We start from the raw sequence: 17935 nt of genomic DNA, 5'->3' as shown, positions 1-17935 counted from the left end.
GTTACAACCTCTGTGTCTCTATGCTGACTAACTTATGGAAACTTCTGGGCTACAGCAATGCAGATTAATTTACCTAAACTGGAGACTTAAACCCCACCACAAGAAGAAATCAATACCTTTTAAAAATTAACTGCTATCCTGATACACATTAAGAGCATTTATTATGAAGCCCCGTGAAATAAGAATGACTTGTGACCTTGTGCTTATCCAAGATGGAACAGTGAAATTTTCAGTTTTAATTTCTGCACTCAGTGGTCGGTGATGGGCGCACTTGCCAGGTTTCAAGATTCCAGTTTATCTGGACCATGCGAATTCACTGTGTCTGCCAGCCACCAAAGTGAAACCCAGACACAAAGCCTCTGGGGAGCAACAAGTATGTTTGCACTATATTTTGCTGGCCAACATGAGCTCACTCCATCCACCTTCCAAGGTCCTGTGACTTTGTTAGCATGACTCTGAGCCACATACGGAGATTCAGTGGGTTTGGGCTCAGTTTGGGCTTTATCTGTTTATGGTGTTCAGAGCACAGGTGAAGCAAGACCCTGTCTGCCTGCAGCACACAGTGTAAGCAAAATGCAGTAAGACACTAAAAAATAAGGTGTTGCAAACCACCCATAACTGACTTCTGTCTAGGGAACCTGAGAAGGGTGCAAGACCAGCTAGGAAAGTTTTGCTAGCCTGCATTTGTCACGAAGTCTCTTCCAATAGGACTTGTTTGGGACCAAAGTAAATTGCTGCTTGCTGGAAGCCCACCTTTGCAACAGAGTGGCATCTTTACTTTGGATAAACTCTTATGGTGCCTTTTGAAGTACATACCTGATTAATTTCCGATTGTAGGCAGTTATTTCTGTCTTCTATTTTCTCCCATGGGATGGAGAGTCCTATGTGAAACATACTGGTTTGCTTGGGTTTAATTTAACTCCTCATCTTGGTTCTGCAACGCTCTCACAGTTCTCCCTCCATAATGCAAGTGGTAATGTTTGAAGATCCATGTACCTGAAGACCGAATCGTGCTTTCAGAAGAGAGTTGGACAAGGTGATGTCCAGAGGTCTCTTCCAACCCAAATTATTCTGTTTATGTGCTGGAAGTTTGTCCTTTTTATTTCACAAATCTGGAGTTAGAAATACAGAGCAGTAGGGGTAGCAAAATACCTCTCCTCTATTGAATGTTTTAGTCTTAGTCTGCTTTTTCCTTCTGGAGCTGGATTAACATAAAGCAGAAAAACAATCTTCCTAGCTGACTGAACCAGCTAGACAAAAAATGTGGAATTCCCTCTTCTTTTAACACACTGTGCTAAACAGAAATAGAATGCAAATAGTTCATGTAATTTATTTCATTTTAGTTTATTCAAGCACTGAGGCACTTTATCTTGCACCAATAATGGGAAAAAATAGGATATCCCTGGATTAAGTAATGATTTTCATTTTTAATAGAGAAGGTGTATTCATCTAATACAACTTTCTGTATAATATAGGATTTAAGTGTTATTACAGGAACTGTTTTATAAAAGGAGACATTTTACTTTAATCTCCAAAGGTAAAAATTCCTCCTTAGCTTATGTTAGGAGTGCTTTTTAGTCTTTTTTTTGTCAAAGCACACTGTAAACCATCAACATTTCTAATCCTCTAACTCATTTTATAGTCTAGATGATAATTAACTACACCTCTAAAAAAGAAAAGTTATTAAAAAAGTCACATAAGAGGCAATGGTACACAAAAGCTTTTGCTTTTTACAAGCACTTGCATCCAAGCAAAAAAGCACAGAAGTAAGATGTGGCTTTCCAAAACCCATAAAACAAGCTGCAGAACCTATAAATAGAAATATCTCCTACATATTTTGGATAACATATGTGGAAAATATAGATTAAACTAAGAGCTGTGCTGGCAAATATTCATCCTTAAATGGCACTAATAAATATGTTAGAGTAAGAGCTTGGCAAGCTATTTCTAAGAGAGAGGCATAGTAATTCTATTACTGTCCCTTTTTTCCTCAGTTAATACCTTGCTCCAAGGAAATTTGCTTGACTAAAGTTGCAGTAGCTGTGAAATCAAATTCTAAGTCGTTGTTACTCTATGATACAACTGACAGATGGGAAATTTCGTGTGTGTATGTGAAAGGTTCACTGTTGTGCACAACGGAGTCACAGAAAATTCCCAACTATCCTGAATGACACTAACCTGCTCCCGTTGCCGAGTACAAATCCGTGCATTATATAAACCTGAAAGGCTTAGGTGATTTGTGAGTGGCAAATAGGTCTGGCCCTGGTTCTCCTCAGTGGTCTGAGTCTCACTCCCTTTTATTTGTGGTTTTTCCCCTGATCCTAGCCCAGAACATTTTGTTGAAATGCAGAGCTCCTTCTCAAATTATAATGCTAAATTTACTCTTGCTTTATACCCCTGTAGAGCTAAAGCAGCTCCACCACCTTCAGCTCAAATACTCCACTTTGACACTGCATGAAAGCAGAGTTTGGCTCGCGAAGCGGCATGGCCCTGCTCTCCCCAGAGTAGAGCAGCTCATTATGCTGTGCGCACATCCTGGAGGGGAAGAAAAGCAGCTCTGCTGTCTTCCATCAGAAATGACAGAAAAAGTATCAAGCTCCTTTTTTTAAATCCACATAGCTGATGAACTGATAAACTTCAAGTTGAAAAGTATAGCTGGGCCATTTTATTACAGATTCTCTGGTTTTCTGTGGTATCACTCATCAAATCTGGATTTTCTTCCTTTTTGTAATCTATCAAAAACAAGCTTAATGTGTCTTCTGAAGTTCTAAAATTTCAGGGTAAACACAGGGATTTTATACATTTTGCCTTTGCAGTGTCAATGGAGGCCTGTTACACTTGCAAGACGCCCTCCAAAAAGTACTTTCCAAAGTGCCTACTTTTACAGCCCAGTTGCATAGTCTGGAAAGTGACTTAATTTGTCTTTCTGGAGTTAGAATGCCATAGCCCTTCTAGCTGCAACAGCGAACTATCTGGCCATATAACCTTGTAAGCGTTATAGTCCAGGTGATGAAGGAGTTTCTTTCTCTCTCTCCTGCTCTCCTTTCTCTCTCTTTCTTCTTCGTGCTCAGCCTCCATGTGGGTGAAGACACACGTGCATCACAGGCATGCTCTGCGAGAGAGGGGAGGCTGACACACGTAGCAGCGTTACTGCATGCTTCCTATTTTCACATGCTTCTGTTTGTTCCGTAGAGAAACTTCCCATGGAAGCAAAGTTGCCATGGTATAAGCAGGCTCAAGAGCTGGAGGAAGGAGCGGTGGTGTCTGAAGAACCGTCGTAAGTCTTAAAAATTTGCTTACAACAAATTTGCATACAAATTTGCATGTTCTTATGATGTGCGGACCCGAGGCTTGCACCGAACTAACAGAGTCTCTTGAAATTGTATTCGGCTCTCATTAGAGCGTGAAGGCTAACCCCAACCCTGTGGAAATCAATGGGCTTAAGGCTGTGTCAAACTTAGGTATGAAGAGACAGAACCCAAGAGGGCAAATGAAGATTTAATTTGAACAAATATATACATGTTTTATTTAAGGTCATTTACAATAATATTACAGTGAGAGTCTGTCTACCTCAGTAGTTATGTGTTCCCCACTACCACTGTGTCTCCGCAGCTCAGCACCTTTATTTATTCTCACAATATTCTCACAAAATACAGTGAGGATTCCCCCTCACCTCTCTCCTCAGGAAGAGTGTAGTAACAGCAAATAATACGAATTAACTTTAGCAGAAAATAAACTAGAAACCTCAGCCCTGTGGTTTGGATTGCCTTATCATCACTTACCTTTCCATTTCAGGGATTTTCCCCTCCCTGCTTTTCTAGCCACTTCATGGTCTTTTGCCCAGCCACCTTTGCAGGATGGATCTGTCAGCACCTTGTACTCCGTTAGTAGCTCTTTCTCCTGCTGCAGACCTTCTTGGATGGCAGGTTGGCCTACCTACATACATTGACAGTCCCCTTGCATTAGGGCTGCCTGAAACGATGGAAACAGTACATTTTCCTCCTAAAGACATAAAATTAACTCATTATGTCCCTTAACTGTAACTTTTTCTTTTTTCTTTTCCTATCTGTTTGTCTTTTGTTTTGTGGAAAAAATTGCCATTGAGTTAGAAAGAGGTGGAGGGCGTAAAATAGTTAGAGGTAACGCTGAAGGAAAAAATTTTACAACAAAAAGCTGGAAAAGAACACTTCCACATAGGGTTGATACCTTCCTTTTTAATATATCAATAGGAAAATCTGACTGTATGAATCTCACCTGGTTATAGCCAGATTCTTCACACAGTGCTATTGAAAATACAGTTTAGCAGTTTCTGCATGTGCTCTGTTTCATTAATAGCAGGACTGCAGAAGAAGTTAGAAAAATTAAGTGGTTTAAAAAACACTCAGAATTTCATTCAGAATTGAGTTTTATTGTCATTTATGGATAATTAATCTTCCTTAGCCCAATAAAACTGCAATGAAAAGGAAGCTGCAGTAAAACTGGTGTACATATAAACCTTTAGCAATGAGGCTGACAAATTAAAAATAGTTATGATTGTGGTTTGGATTTTTTATTCTGGAACTGTGATAAATGTATGCTATAATTGTAACCTCTGTACACAGCTTTAATCAGTATCCAGTTCCTTGTGGCTGAGCACATGACATTTTTTATTGCAATTGCAGCTGTGTATTAGACTAAAAAACATTGTTCATTATGCAATATAATTGCAGTTTTGGCATGGTTAATGTGAATAGAAGTAATTTGAAACTGGAACATTGAAATAGTTAGAGACATATATAATAAAGCCCTCAAAATAAAAATCGTTTTAATCCAGCTGCCATATGTATACATAAATACCTACATATACAGACATACATGTATACACACAAACATTTATACACACATATACAAACGGACATATTCATATGTATGTATATATATTAGTAGCAGCTATCACAAGTAATATAATGACATCTTTAACTATTTCCAGAGTTTCATAGACTTTGTAGTTTGATTAATTCAGCGTCAAATTCTAGAAAACTCAATATTTGTGAACGTACTAATTTTTCATTTCTAAAGTGCAGTTTATTTTCTTGTGACTTTTCTTGTGACTGTACTAAACCACTTAACTAAATGTGCATTTATTAAACTGTAAATAACGCCTGGAAGTATACATAAAAAAATATGTATTATCAGGAAGTTTATCAAAGGAATCATACTGATAGGTGGTCATATCTGGAAAAATTTGCTACACTAAGAAATTTTTTAGATAAATTTTGTGAACAATGTTAATACTGTAGAAAAAGAGTGTAGTAATATACATATGAGTATATGTAACTTTAAATATTAACAAAAAGCGGTTTGTAGAGAATAGGCATAAGGAAAGATGAAGAGGTTTTTGTTTATCATGACATGTATTTTAATAAAATATTCTGGAAGACCTTATGGATATATTACCTGTGATATTAAAACAGAGCTTGAGAGATATAAAGGGAAAGGAGTTTAAGAACTTTAAAATGTTTTAAGCACAGCTGTGACACCTCCTTACTTTATAATTTCACTGCTCTGCTGCAATAAAGGCCCTGTTCTGCAAAGACGTACTGATCTTCTTACCCCATCTCATGCAACACTTCAGTGCTACCAGTGGGATACTAACACACCAATACATTGGGGCACAGTCCAGACTAAGTTCATTCTGCATGGGGTGGCATTTTGTACATTTTTTTCTTCCTGCAAAGCACAACACTGGGAGCATGTATAATCTTTATTTTAGGCTGATGGGAAATCAACATGACATTAAATTAAATTCAAGTGTAGATTTTTATATGTGTTGACTAACAGCTAAAATAAAGGGCACAAAGTCAGGGTCTTTATGCAGACTTTCCCAAAGCTTGGAGATATCCATACCTTGTGTTTAGTTTGAAATGTTTTTTGGTGATAAGGCATGAGACAGAAAGACCAAATGAAAACTTAGAGAACTTGTGCCATCCATGCAATCCCAGTCTGTAAACTGTAAAAACCACCTGCATATTGTTCCAGAACAGCCAGCCCGTATTGTTCCAGAACAGACCCAGCCAGCACAGGTTCATGGAAGGCAGATCCTGCTTGACCAACCTGATCTCCTTCTATGACCAGGTGACCCACCTCGTGGATGAGGGAAAGGCTGTGGATGTGGTCTGCCTGGACTTCAGTAAAGCCTTTGACACTGTCTGCCACGGCATTCTCCTAGAGAAGCTGGCGGCTCACAGCTTAGACAGGTACACTCTTCGCTGGGTAAAAAACTGGCTGGACGGCCGAGCCCAGAGAGTGGTGGTGAATGGAGTTAAATCCAGTTGGCGGCTGGTCACGAGTGGTGTTCCCCAGGGCTCAGGATTGGGCCCAGTCTTGGTCAATATCTTGATCAATGATCTGGACGAGGGGATCGAGTGCTCCCTCAGTAAGTTTGCAGACGACACCAAGCTGGGTGGGAGTGTTGATCTGCTGGAGGGTAGGAAGGCTCTGCAGAGGGACCTGGACAGGCTGGATCGATGGGCTGAGGCCAACTGTATGAGGTTCAACAAGGCCAAGTGCCGGGTCCTGCACTTGGGTCACAACAACCCGGTGCAACGCTACAGGCTTGGGGAAGAGTGGCTGGAAAGCTGCCCAGAGCAAAAGGACCTGGGGGTGCTGATTGACAGCCGGCTGAACATGAGCCGGCAGTGTGCCTACATGGCCAAGAAGGCCAACGGCATCCTGGCCTGTATCAGAAATAATGTGGCCAGCAGGAATAGGGAGGTGATTGTGCCCCTGTACTCGGCACTGGTGAGGCCGCACCTCGAATCCTGTGTTCAGTTTTGGGCCCCTCACTACAAGAAGGACATGGAGGTGCTGGAGTGTGTCCAGAGAAGTGCAACGAAGCTGGTGAGGGGCCTGGAGCACAAGTCTTATGAGGAGCGGCTGAGGGAACTGGGGTTGTTTAACCTGGAGAAGAGGAGGCTGATGGGAGACCTCATCGCGCTCTACAACTACCTGAAGGGAGGTTGTAGCGAGGTGGATGTTGGTCTCTTCTCCAAGTAACTAGTGATAGGACGAGAGGAAATGGTCTCAAGTTGTGCCAAGGGAGGTTTAGATTGGACATTAGGAAAAATTTCTCTACTGAAAGAGTGGTCAAGCTTTGGAACAGGCTGCCCAGGGAAGTGGTTGAGTCACCATCCCTGGAAGTATTTAAAAGCCGTGTAGATGAGGCGCTTAGGGACATGGTGTAGTGAATATGGTGGTATTGGGTTGATGGTTGGACTCGATGATCTTAGAGGTCTTTTCCAACCGTAATGATTCTATGATTCTATGAATATCTAATATGTTCACAGTGACCTTGAGCGGTGAACTTCCACATAGAATTGGTTTGGGTGTCTCACTATTAATAGTGGGTTTTAATTAATGTCTAACTTTAAACAGTTATTCATTTTAAGTCCTGGTTATTAGATTGAAAAACTGTATGTAATGACATAAAAAAAGAGACAAAACTTCCAGAACTCATCAAGATACAATCAACAATCAACATTGATGCCAGTTTTATAGCATCACTTGTCCTCATTCAGCTGTGTAGGGATTTCAAATACACCAACTAGTTGAAAAGCAAGGTGTATTACATGATAATGCAACTTTTGGCATGTGTTTCTGCAGCTATGCAGAGACACAATATAATACTCCATGGTCTACCATGCTGACAGATGTCAAGCTATCACCCACATATTTTGGCAGATGAATGATCAGTCCGGAGTGTAGGTGCATGCTAATTTGAGGGTTGGAGCGGTCGAGAGTTTTTAAATATTGGATCAAGCACTAGCTGGTGTAAGACAGCATGTGATGTGGCCAGCTATTTTGCTGACTGTGAATTTAAGTAACTAACTAAACTAGAACATGACCATCAATTTCTTACTGTCTTACGCCTAAGTGTGTTGTGGTGTGTCACATTGCTGTAAAGGTTTTCAGAAAAATGCCAGGGGTTGTAAAAAACAATTGTAATTGCTTGCTTCCCCTCCTCTGAGGAAGCCATTTCTTTTCTCAGATTCAGTAGAGCGATGCTGGCTGAACAGGGTTTGAGGGTGGGAGTTGAGCTGGGCAGCCAGGATGGGCTTTCTTTAAGACCCCACTCCTCCGCTCAGCAGGGAGGGAATGATGGGCAGAGGAGAGGCAGCGCGGAGGGCAAGGGGGGCAGCCATAGAGCAGGAGGAACAGCAGAAGGCCTCCAGTGGCACTGTAAGCCACATGCTGAAAAGGCAGCGTTGTCTGTTCATGAGCGTATTTGCTTGAAGTTGGAGTAATGGAAGTTTCTTCAGACAAGCTACGCTTATGTGATTTTCCTATTCGCTCTGTATTGGTGCCATAAGTACTAATTTCACGACTGCAGTTGGGCAGATGTCAGCAAGGACTAATTCTTTTCCTACACTTCATCTGAGGCTCTTCCCGAGCATTCTTACGCCACCAAGTCTCTGCCCCCATTCTCCTCTACAGATAGCGTCATTCTTTGTAGCCAGAAGACTGTTCTTCCCCTACCACTGTCACCCTTCTTCCTTATCATTCTTCAGGCAGAGGAAGTAAACCCCATCTACAAGCAGTCTGTTGTCCTTCTCAAAGTTTATTTTTGACTGGAAGTTCAAAAGCTAAAGCTGAAAATTTTCAGCATATTTCTTCTATGCATTGGGTTCTCGTATTTGTGAATCTCTGTATTGCTCTCTTGTAACTTTTGTGGCTTTTTATTGAATACAATTTTTATTATGAAATTGCATACTATGAGTTATAAAGTTAGACTTTTTTTTTTTACATTGTCCTTCCACTTGTAATTTGTGATCATTCTCTAACATGCTGCTAGAGCAGCAGACGCCTCATTTTTATTCCATCTGCGTGTAGTGCCTTCCATTATTTATTTCTTCAGGAATTTCTAAAGGAAGCAAGTCTTACAGTTTAATTTTGTCTGTATATGTCTATCTGTCAGTTGCCTTCCTCTTCTTTCAGTAATGTCTGAATCTATTCTTATTAACTGAATTTAACAGAGGTATAAAGTTATCACAGAGAATTTTACCCCTCTGTCAAATTTGGTTGATATTCACCAGGAAATTTAGTGGTAGTATTTTCCACGTTTCACTGAACTAAATGCGTAGGTAGAAAACTGACACCCTATAATTCCCCAGTTGAAGGAAAGGTTTCTAAAGGAGTTTGGTCCTTAAGAGATACCAGAGAATCCACTTGGGCACTCAGCCTTCAAATATAAATCCATGTTAAATTGGTCTCCATCAGTTCTGCTGCTCAAAGAATTAATCATAACCAGTTCAGCCACTTGAAGGCTAGAGGGGACAGTTATGTTTGTGTTGTCTGACCTGCTGCACCCTTAGATGGGGTCAATTAAATATTAATTGCTGACATGACTACTATGAAATACTCTAGGTTGGTAAGAAAGTATTGTAATCTTTGTTAGGACAAAGGTTTAAGGTGAGAAGCCCTTGCTGTCCTGTGTTGTCATAAATATTGTTCTGCTATTGCTGTCCATCTCTGAAGTGACCATTCCCCAGGCCTTAGAAATATGTTATCTGAGGGAGAAGCCACAGTATCTTTCTGTCTGACCTCTTTCACTGGAGCTCATTACACCAGCACAGCATGACAGCCGGAGTCAGAAAGAGCAGCAGTCATGATTAAAAAAGCATGGGTTTTTCTATGTATAATGAGATTGGTTTTATGGGTGGTGGAGGGGTTGTTTCAAAGATTCCTGCCTCTAACTCTTGAAAAATGCTTTTGTATGTTAACACCATACCCAGCTTTTAACATACTGCCATAAATAACCCTGGTGCTAGCTATAAAAAGAAGTGTGGGGGGGAGAGGGCAAACAATAATATCTGGATGCCAGATGGCACCATCGTAGTGATGGGGCCAGTTCAGTAAAAAACAAAAGGAAATTCCTGACATGCATCAGTGGGGTGGACAAAGCCTTCAGGGGACTGGAGATGGACAGAGAGGCCAGTGTTGCAGAGTCACCCAATATCTCTTTCTTACTTTTCAGTAGGTATTTATGTTTCCAAAGACACGTAAGCTATTTTATTTCAGGTTTCCCTGTTAAATAGTTTCCATCATGATGTTTGTACCTGATTCACAGGTTAATAAGTAATTTTAAAACTTCCTACAAATGTTTTATTTTAAAAATAAAGCATGTTATGATTATTGGATTGCCAAAAAAAGTAGTGAGGGCATACACAGATGCTATCAACTGCTAAGTTGTTGCTTGTCCACTTCAGTGTCATGCAGTGAAGAGGAAGAAGGAAGTTTAGGGAAACTTCTCTATATTAAGATCTAGTGGCAATAAAATTAAACTATGTATGTGGTCAGTCAGAAGGAAGATCAGCAGTACAGCAGCCTAACATTCGATAATGACTTCTACCTATTCATTCAAGGAACCCCTTTAGACAGTCACCACTACTTAGGATTTATGTGTAATATCTATACAGGACAGAAGAAGTTATCTTTCCCTGGGGAGAAAGGCAGCGGTTAATTTATGGAGAGCACCAACAGTATAGAATGATTTGACACAAAGCTGAAGGAAAAGGTCACATTCAAACTAAGCTGAAGAGAAGCTATAGAGGGACAGATTGTAATCACTCAGGTTGGAATTGGACCTAGGCAGCTGGCTCTGGTGCCATTAGTCTTACAGATGGAGCCCTGAGATTTTATTGACGAGTGGTCATGACCTCTGTTTCACTTCTCTGAACAATGGCACCAGTAGCTACCCAGTGCTGTGTGTGAGCATCCTGTAGTGTTATCCACACCCTAAAACCTATGGAAAGGTGGCCTCTCATGGAGAAAAAGGACAGGTTTGCATTTCAGCTCAAGACAAGGAGTCTGGAAGTCTGAGATCAGTTCCCGGTTCTATCACAGAAAATTTCTAAGCCTTTGAACAAGCCACTGAGCTTTTCATTTCACCAGAAGTATCTGATTTTAGGTGCCTTAATAGATGGGTGTCCGTGCCTTCAAACACTCAGTCTTACTGGTATGTGCAGTTCTCCAAACCTCAGACTTTGTCTGAACCATGGATTTACCCAATGATGCATTAAAAAAAAAAAAAGCATTAAGCAATAGAAATTAAGGGCAATATGTAATTAAGTAGCAGTGAAGAAAATAAGATCTTTTTCTCCATAGCTCAAAGGACTTCAGTCTATATACACACTTCTTTTTTATTTCATAACACACACTGTAGGAACCCAAGTCCTAGACAGAAGAGGCTGTGGCTATGCACATCAAGTGTTCTGGAGATCTTCACAAAACTCGGCAGGGCTCTCCATGGGTCTCACCCTAAACCCACTATGATCTGCTGTGGAATGTCTCCCATTACTGAGCATTGATTCTGTCTTTGTGTTTCTCCTCTTCTGACTTCCCCAGTTACGTATATGTTGCTATATAGAAGGGAACATACACCAGTCCTTAGCTGTGCCCGGAGTTTGAGGGAAAAAATACCATTATCCCAAGACTAAGTACTGCCATTGTCATCGCTGTTCGCAACTTGAATTTTGACATCACTTTTGCTGCCTTTATATGCAAGTGATCATTGCGTAGCCCATTTTAGTCTACAAAAGCTGGATTTTTAAATACATTCCCCTTATATAATTTAAAGAAAGGATTCTTTTTTTTTAACGCTATACAGGCTTTTGTATGAAAGGGGCATTCTCATGTGTGAATGTGAATAATAATTTCTACAAATGCAAATAGTCCTTGCAAAATTGAGCTGGGCAAGTGTTCATGTGTGGATGAAATTCTGTGGACAACTGCAGTTCACTTGTACTTGCAGGTCCATTGGATATGCAGTCTGAAGGCTGGACTGCTGTGCATTTCACAATTTGACCAATATTTTGTATAAGTGCTTTACATACAGACACGGTAAGTTGGTTTTGCTGTCATAATAAAATTTCTTTAAAATATATTTTCAGTGATTGTAGTACACTACAAAAGCAATGACCCAAAATCAGCTCAGTGCCACGCCTGAATGACTCCTGCAGAAGTCCATCAATGCCAGTCGCATTACATTTCTTTTCCTCCGTTCCTAGAACACATTATGCAGCGCAGTGTAGGCTAATGTGCATATGACAAATGGTGCAACAACAGTCCCTTCAGCTGAACACAATCTTGTGCAAATTGTGAAACGTCAACAGCTAACAAAAAACGCAGAAAAATATAATGCCTCTTTTAAATCCAGAACTCGCTATTTTGCAAGGGTGTTCATATAATCGGAAAAGGTTGCTGGTCTATCACCGTAAAAGTGCCCACAGGTCAAGAAAACAAATATACATATTTGTGTACAAGCACCATCCATTTTTAAACCCCAGTTTTCTTTGGAGAGTATCCTACCTTTCATTCCAAACCTTTTCCTTTTTCAGCTTGAGAGCACTGCTGCCCACGGAGATGCCCCTTTAGGAGGGGATGACGGGCAGAGTGACCCTTCAGCCGTCCCACAGCTAGGTGCTGTAATGTAGCCAGCACTCCAGCAGTTGAGTAGCAACAGACACGGTTAAGTCAGTCGTAACAACGCAAGGTCATGATTTTCCCTCCTTCCAGCTTTCACTTCTCCACCTAGTAGTGATCTCTCTAAAATATTCATCAGAGCTCTCAGAACACACTTACTGCTGTATTTTTCCCTTGGGAAGAAACATTGTCATGTCTGCTGTGCAGAGGAATGAAAGAAGATGATCTTTGATGCAATGGCAACATGCTAATCACTGAAAAGTATGCTAAGAGCTATGAAATACAGTGGAAGGTACACTAGATGCAGAACAAATAACTTCAAACCCATGGAACTGACTGCTTATTATTCCCATGTTTTGTGCTCACCATTTGGCAACATTTATCATTAGATATTTGAAAGCCTGGTTTTATGATGTTGGAAAATTCAGAACCATTGTATATTTATACTATACATTCACATTACATAAATGTTCAGTATCTAATGACAAGTCTTATATGGAGATTTTTTTTGCAGGGTTTTCTTGTTTTTTCCCCCCTCTTTTCCTGCTTTTTCCAAACTCTTGATTCTACCAGTTCCCTCTTTAGCAGCCAACAGTTATATTAGAATTAAATTACACTTCCAAATTTATCACTTAAAATGTAGAAATTGAGCCTAGAAAGCTGAATAAAATATAATTTCCTAAGGGTATTTCAGTGTTTTCATTATGAGTTGCTGACTAGGGTAAAATAATATAATATGTGGCATTTATAGATCAAGCCTCATTTGAAAAAGGATCCAGTCTGCTTTAATAATATTATTACTTCCCTTTTGTGTCCTCTCTCTTTTGTTCTTGTGTTTGTATGTGTGATATATATCATGTGTAAATATTCTGAGTATATGAAGTATATCTCTGCTTTTCTAAATGAGTAATTTTAATACCTGGCAAAATATCATCCCTTTTGTTTTGGAATACAGCAGCTCTTCAACAAAGCAAAGTTACACAACAATTCACAATGTCAAAAAATATAAGGAAGACAGCTTCTGATGAAGACCAGTGACTTTTTTTTGTAATCTGATTAAGATTTCTACCTTTTAGTTTGTCAGGTCAAGAAGCTATACATTTAAACTAATCAACTAGTCACAGTGGCTGACATGGACTGTTTAATCCGTGACAGGAGATTTTCCACATCAAAATAGTGTTATAGCAGTTGCACAGTCTTAGAGAAAACAAGATGAGTGGGCCACCTGTACTGTGAAAGACTATAATCCTTTCAAAATGAAGAATATAATTTTTGAAACAAGACCGATATTTTAAGATTAAATGTCTCAGAGTAGGGAAATGGAATCACTTTGCATCATTATTTTCTCAAAGGTTTTGCTCCAGAAAGAAATCTTGCAGTCTTTGTGGTGGCATTATAAAGAGTTTCAAATGTTCCAATAATATATACAATCCATTTCTTTTTTTTTCTATTACTTCCTGTGTATAGTGCTAGCAGTGGATATCAGATTTATAACAAGATGTTATAAATACCCACAAAAAGTGGGTAAAGAGATGCACACTCTCTGCTCTAGGATAATATGCTGTTCCAGTCAGCATAACATGCTCTTCCCTGCTGTACCAGGGATCCTGGTACAAGCTGCAGGGGCACCAGGTTCCTTTCTTGGTTTTGGATTCATTTTTTTAATCCCAGAGTGAAGGGAAAGTCCTTTTGTCAACTAGAGAAAAGCAGTGGATGAAAAAGAGAAGTGCGTAAAAATACTTTCAAAGATGCTGATCACAAAACTAAATTTCCTTTTTCTTCCTATCAGACTGTTCCTGGGATTCGGAAGGTGAGAAATGAGTTTCCTATAGCCCCGAGTAGCCCTAGACCATAAAAGAGGCAGACATGTGCATTGCCTTCAGCCCTGGGTAAAGCTGTCCAAGTCTGGTGTGGTCTACCTAAATAAAGACCAAAAGGAGAGGAATGTTGTTAGTAACAGCCATGTTTTAATCAAAAATGCATCCCATAAACTCTGATTTATTTGACAAATTTAGCTAATGCATATGATTAGGTGCTGAAAGACCTAAATTTCTGTCAGGCAGTTAACCCTATCACAAAAAGCTTTCGGTTCACTAGCTTAGCACTCAAAAATATCAGTAAAAAAAACTTGCTGAGTTTGAAGGAGCTGACAGATCCCAAACACTTACTGTTAATGGGAGAGCATTATCAACAGGGGCTGCTCCTGTGAGATTCTTAAGGGATCAGTGCCAGATCCAACTACTTGCTCTTTTGTTCCAGCCTTCGAAGTATATCTACAACCACTTAGAATTTGCCCATGGGAGAATGTTTGGCAGAATGGCCAATAGAGAAGACAAGACAGTCAGACAAAGCTATCTGAATCACCCTGTAATCTGGATTCATTACTGCAGTGCTTTAATACCACCAACATCAGGTATCTAAGCATAAGTAATGCAGGTCATGGAGTTGTTTCCAGAAAGGTTTAGGAATCAGCATAGATCAGCATGAGCTCAGCAAAACAACGTGTGTTACATTTAAACAAGCTGTTAATGATGTGGTATGGAGTAGACTGTGACCCTTCTGCTTGATGTTACTTTGAGTAAAATGCTAGGCCAATTTCCAGCACTGTTTTTTTTTTTTAAGATGTTGAAAAAGTGGTGACAACACAGAAAAATTGAGAAATTATTCCATTGATGAGGAAAAAAAAGAAAAATGGAATTCAGTCTGTTTTGCTTATTGTAATGATGGCTGCAAGGTGCTTTTTAAAGTATGTATGCACTTTCAGAGGCAAAAATTGGGAACATCTAAGGGTTCCTAATCCGTAAGACAAGAGCAAGAGCCAAAGAAATCCAGACCAGAAATGGAACACTGTTTTTGTAATGAGAAGGGAAATTAAATGTGCTGGGGGGGAGGGGAGGGAAGCAGCTAAAGAAATGCCGGGTTCTTTATCTTTTTTATGGCTTCAGCAATCTGTTTAATACTTATAGTGACATAATTGTGATATCAACTAAGGCAAAGGTGATCCGGGTTGAATACTAGCAAAAAGTATCTAGTGGGATCATAATGCACATTGGGAGATTGTAGGGTTGCCTTGCACCGGATGTTTTAAGATCAAGGCAGGTGCTCTAAGCACACATCTTTCTTCCTGGATATAAGGAGACACTCCACATAAGCACTTGAGAGCCATTCCACTATTGCCATTGAGTTGTCAACAATATGTCATGGCTCTTATGCGTATTTCGTAATAGCCCTGTGATGAGGTGAAGCATTTGTTTCTCATTAAAGAGAATTTGGCCTGGACAGGACTATACTGCTTTTGCTTGCCTGGCTGCTTGTGGACATAACTTGCCTTGCTCTGTTCCTCTCACAGGTTTATTCCTGAGGCTTGGTCCACCTGTAGTGTCACCTGTGGAGTGGGCAGCCAGGTGCGGCTTGTGAAATGTCAAGTGCTCCTCTCTTTCTCCCAGTCTGTGGCTGACTTGCCCATTGATGAATGTGAAGGTCCCAAACCTGTGTCTCAGAGAGCCTGTTACAGTGGTCCCTGCAGTGGGGAGGCAACCGAATATACTCCAGAGGAAACTGAGCTGCTGTATAGCAGCTTGCAGGAGTTCGATGAGCTCTATGACTGGGAATATGAGGGATTTACAGAGTGTTCAGAGTCCTGTGGAGGAGGTAAGTGCAAAATGTTTCTGTGCTTGATTTGCTTTCCCTCTTCAAGCGTGTGCTTTGCAGTAAACACCCATGGACATGCTGTTTTGCTATAGCTATTTAGAATCATAGAATCATTTAGTTTGGAAAAGACCTTTAAGATCATCGAGTCCAACCATAAGATCATTAAGTCCAACTGTATTTAAAAGGCATGGATGAAAACTGTGAAAATACACATGTGCACAGCATATTTTAGCCCAGGACTTTCAGGCTCAATGCTCATGCTGTCACCAAGAGTGATCAATGCATCACGTATTTCTGTTTCCTTGTATCAGCTGATCACTCAAAAGGCACTTACGCAAAAAAGCTGAATGTTGAAGTGGTCTGGTGATACAGGCTAAGAATCATGTGTCACTTTTAGTTTTTATCTCTTGGTTTGTACTGTGCAAGTATAAACATGTGGAAGTAAATTGTCCTCCCATAGCAGACGCATTAAATTATTGATATTCTGAAGGCTCAGCAGGTTCCCTAACTCCTATCACTGAGTGACATTAGCTCCGATTCCAGTGCAAAAGAAAACATATGGTAAAAAAGCACTAATGGTGTGATTGTCTGAAGCTAACAGGCTTGGTACTTGGAGTTTCTCAAAGTCAATCAAGGTTTCAGGTTCCACATGTTATTAATGCACAGTTCTCTGCTACCCTTTTTTTCCCATCATTTTGTCTAGCTAGTTCTGAGAAATATGTCTACTCCAGTATTTTTTAAATTAAACCTAGACTTCTCCAGCTGCTGTCTTTTTACATTACAAGCTTCAGGCTATTTAAAAAAAGATTATTATAGATAAGTACAGAATAAATACTGTAGAACTGGAAACCACTCTGTGCTTTATGAATGGTTAATAGTGTGATCTGTACAGATTCACCAGTAATCAGTTACAAACTTAAAAACCACAGTTAGTAGAAAATATTGCAAAGGTTTTCTATGGTTACTTTCAGCTTGCTGACGGTAGTCAGTATTTAGAGCAGCTCACAGAGAGCTGTCAGACCGTTGCCACTATTGCTTTGTTTCCTACACAAAAAATATGAAGTAGTGTATGCTAAGTCGTGACAAACACTGATTTTATGGGAGTATCTGTCATATATAGTGAGCAGTAACAATTTGTCACACTTACATTATGAATACTGAAACCTGAATAGCTTCTAGAAATATCCTCTTGAAATGAATTCTTTTGTTTGACTATAGTGACTATCTGTGTATTTTTCAAATATAACTCACAGAGACAAATATGACAGAGACATTTTGCTTTACAAATTTAATATCTTCCAATTGTCAGCAAAAATTTTTAGCAGAGTTTTCTTTTTGTCTGACGTCAACTCCAAATTTTCCAGATTAGCAGATGCTAAGTCAGATATTTTTGTAGCCATAGGTGCAAGACCAGTCAAACTAATTTTATTGGTTTTGGAGTCTCAAGAGAAGAAATTGGATAGATGCAGAAGTAACCTTTCACCTCCCAGAAGTAGCAACCAGAAGGAATTAGTTAGTCATTTAGTCTGCTGTTAGTGGCTGCATTTCCCAGAGCTGTCATCAAATATCATGTAACAATTATTCTATTCTGGTGGATATAAACACAGAAAATCTCATTTGATGGTATTTTGCAAGTGAACTTAAACAGTCTAGATTCATGTCCCACCCTTACACCCTTTTATATTGTAATTTCCTATTGAGAACTGATTTCTTTTTTTCAGGGAAAACAATTTTAAAGCAGACAGCTTTTTGTTCTGGTAATATTGTGCAGTAAATAATGTTTACTTCCTGAAGTTCATATATATTTTTTAATTATCTCTGTAAC

General features: G+C 39.7%; 1 protein-coding gene across 1 annotated transcript in view; it reads left to right on the top strand.

Annotated features, from left to right (window-relative positions):
- Positions 1 to 17935, top strand: part of ADAMTSL1 (ADAMTS like 1) — a 461995-nt gene that overhangs the window by 366727 nt on the left and 77333 nt on the right. The window contains exons 14-15 of the mRNA XM_075137804.1: positions 3193 to 3277; positions 15809 to 16110. Of these exons, the coding sequence (XP_074993905.1) occupies positions 3193 to 3277; positions 15809 to 16110 (387 nt within the window). The remainder of the gene's footprint in view (positions 1 to 3192; positions 3278 to 15808; positions 16111 to 17935) is intronic.

The sequence above is a fragment of the Calonectris borealis genome, chromosome Z (assembly GCF_964195595.1).
Source record: "Calonectris borealis chromosome Z, bCalBor7.hap1.2, whole genome shotgun sequence".
Lineage (NCBI taxonomy): Eukaryota > Metazoa > Chordata > Aves > Procellariiformes > Procellariidae > Calonectris > Calonectris borealis.
Note: the sequence above shows the minus strand (reverse complement) of the source record. Positions and strands in the feature narration are given on the sequence as shown.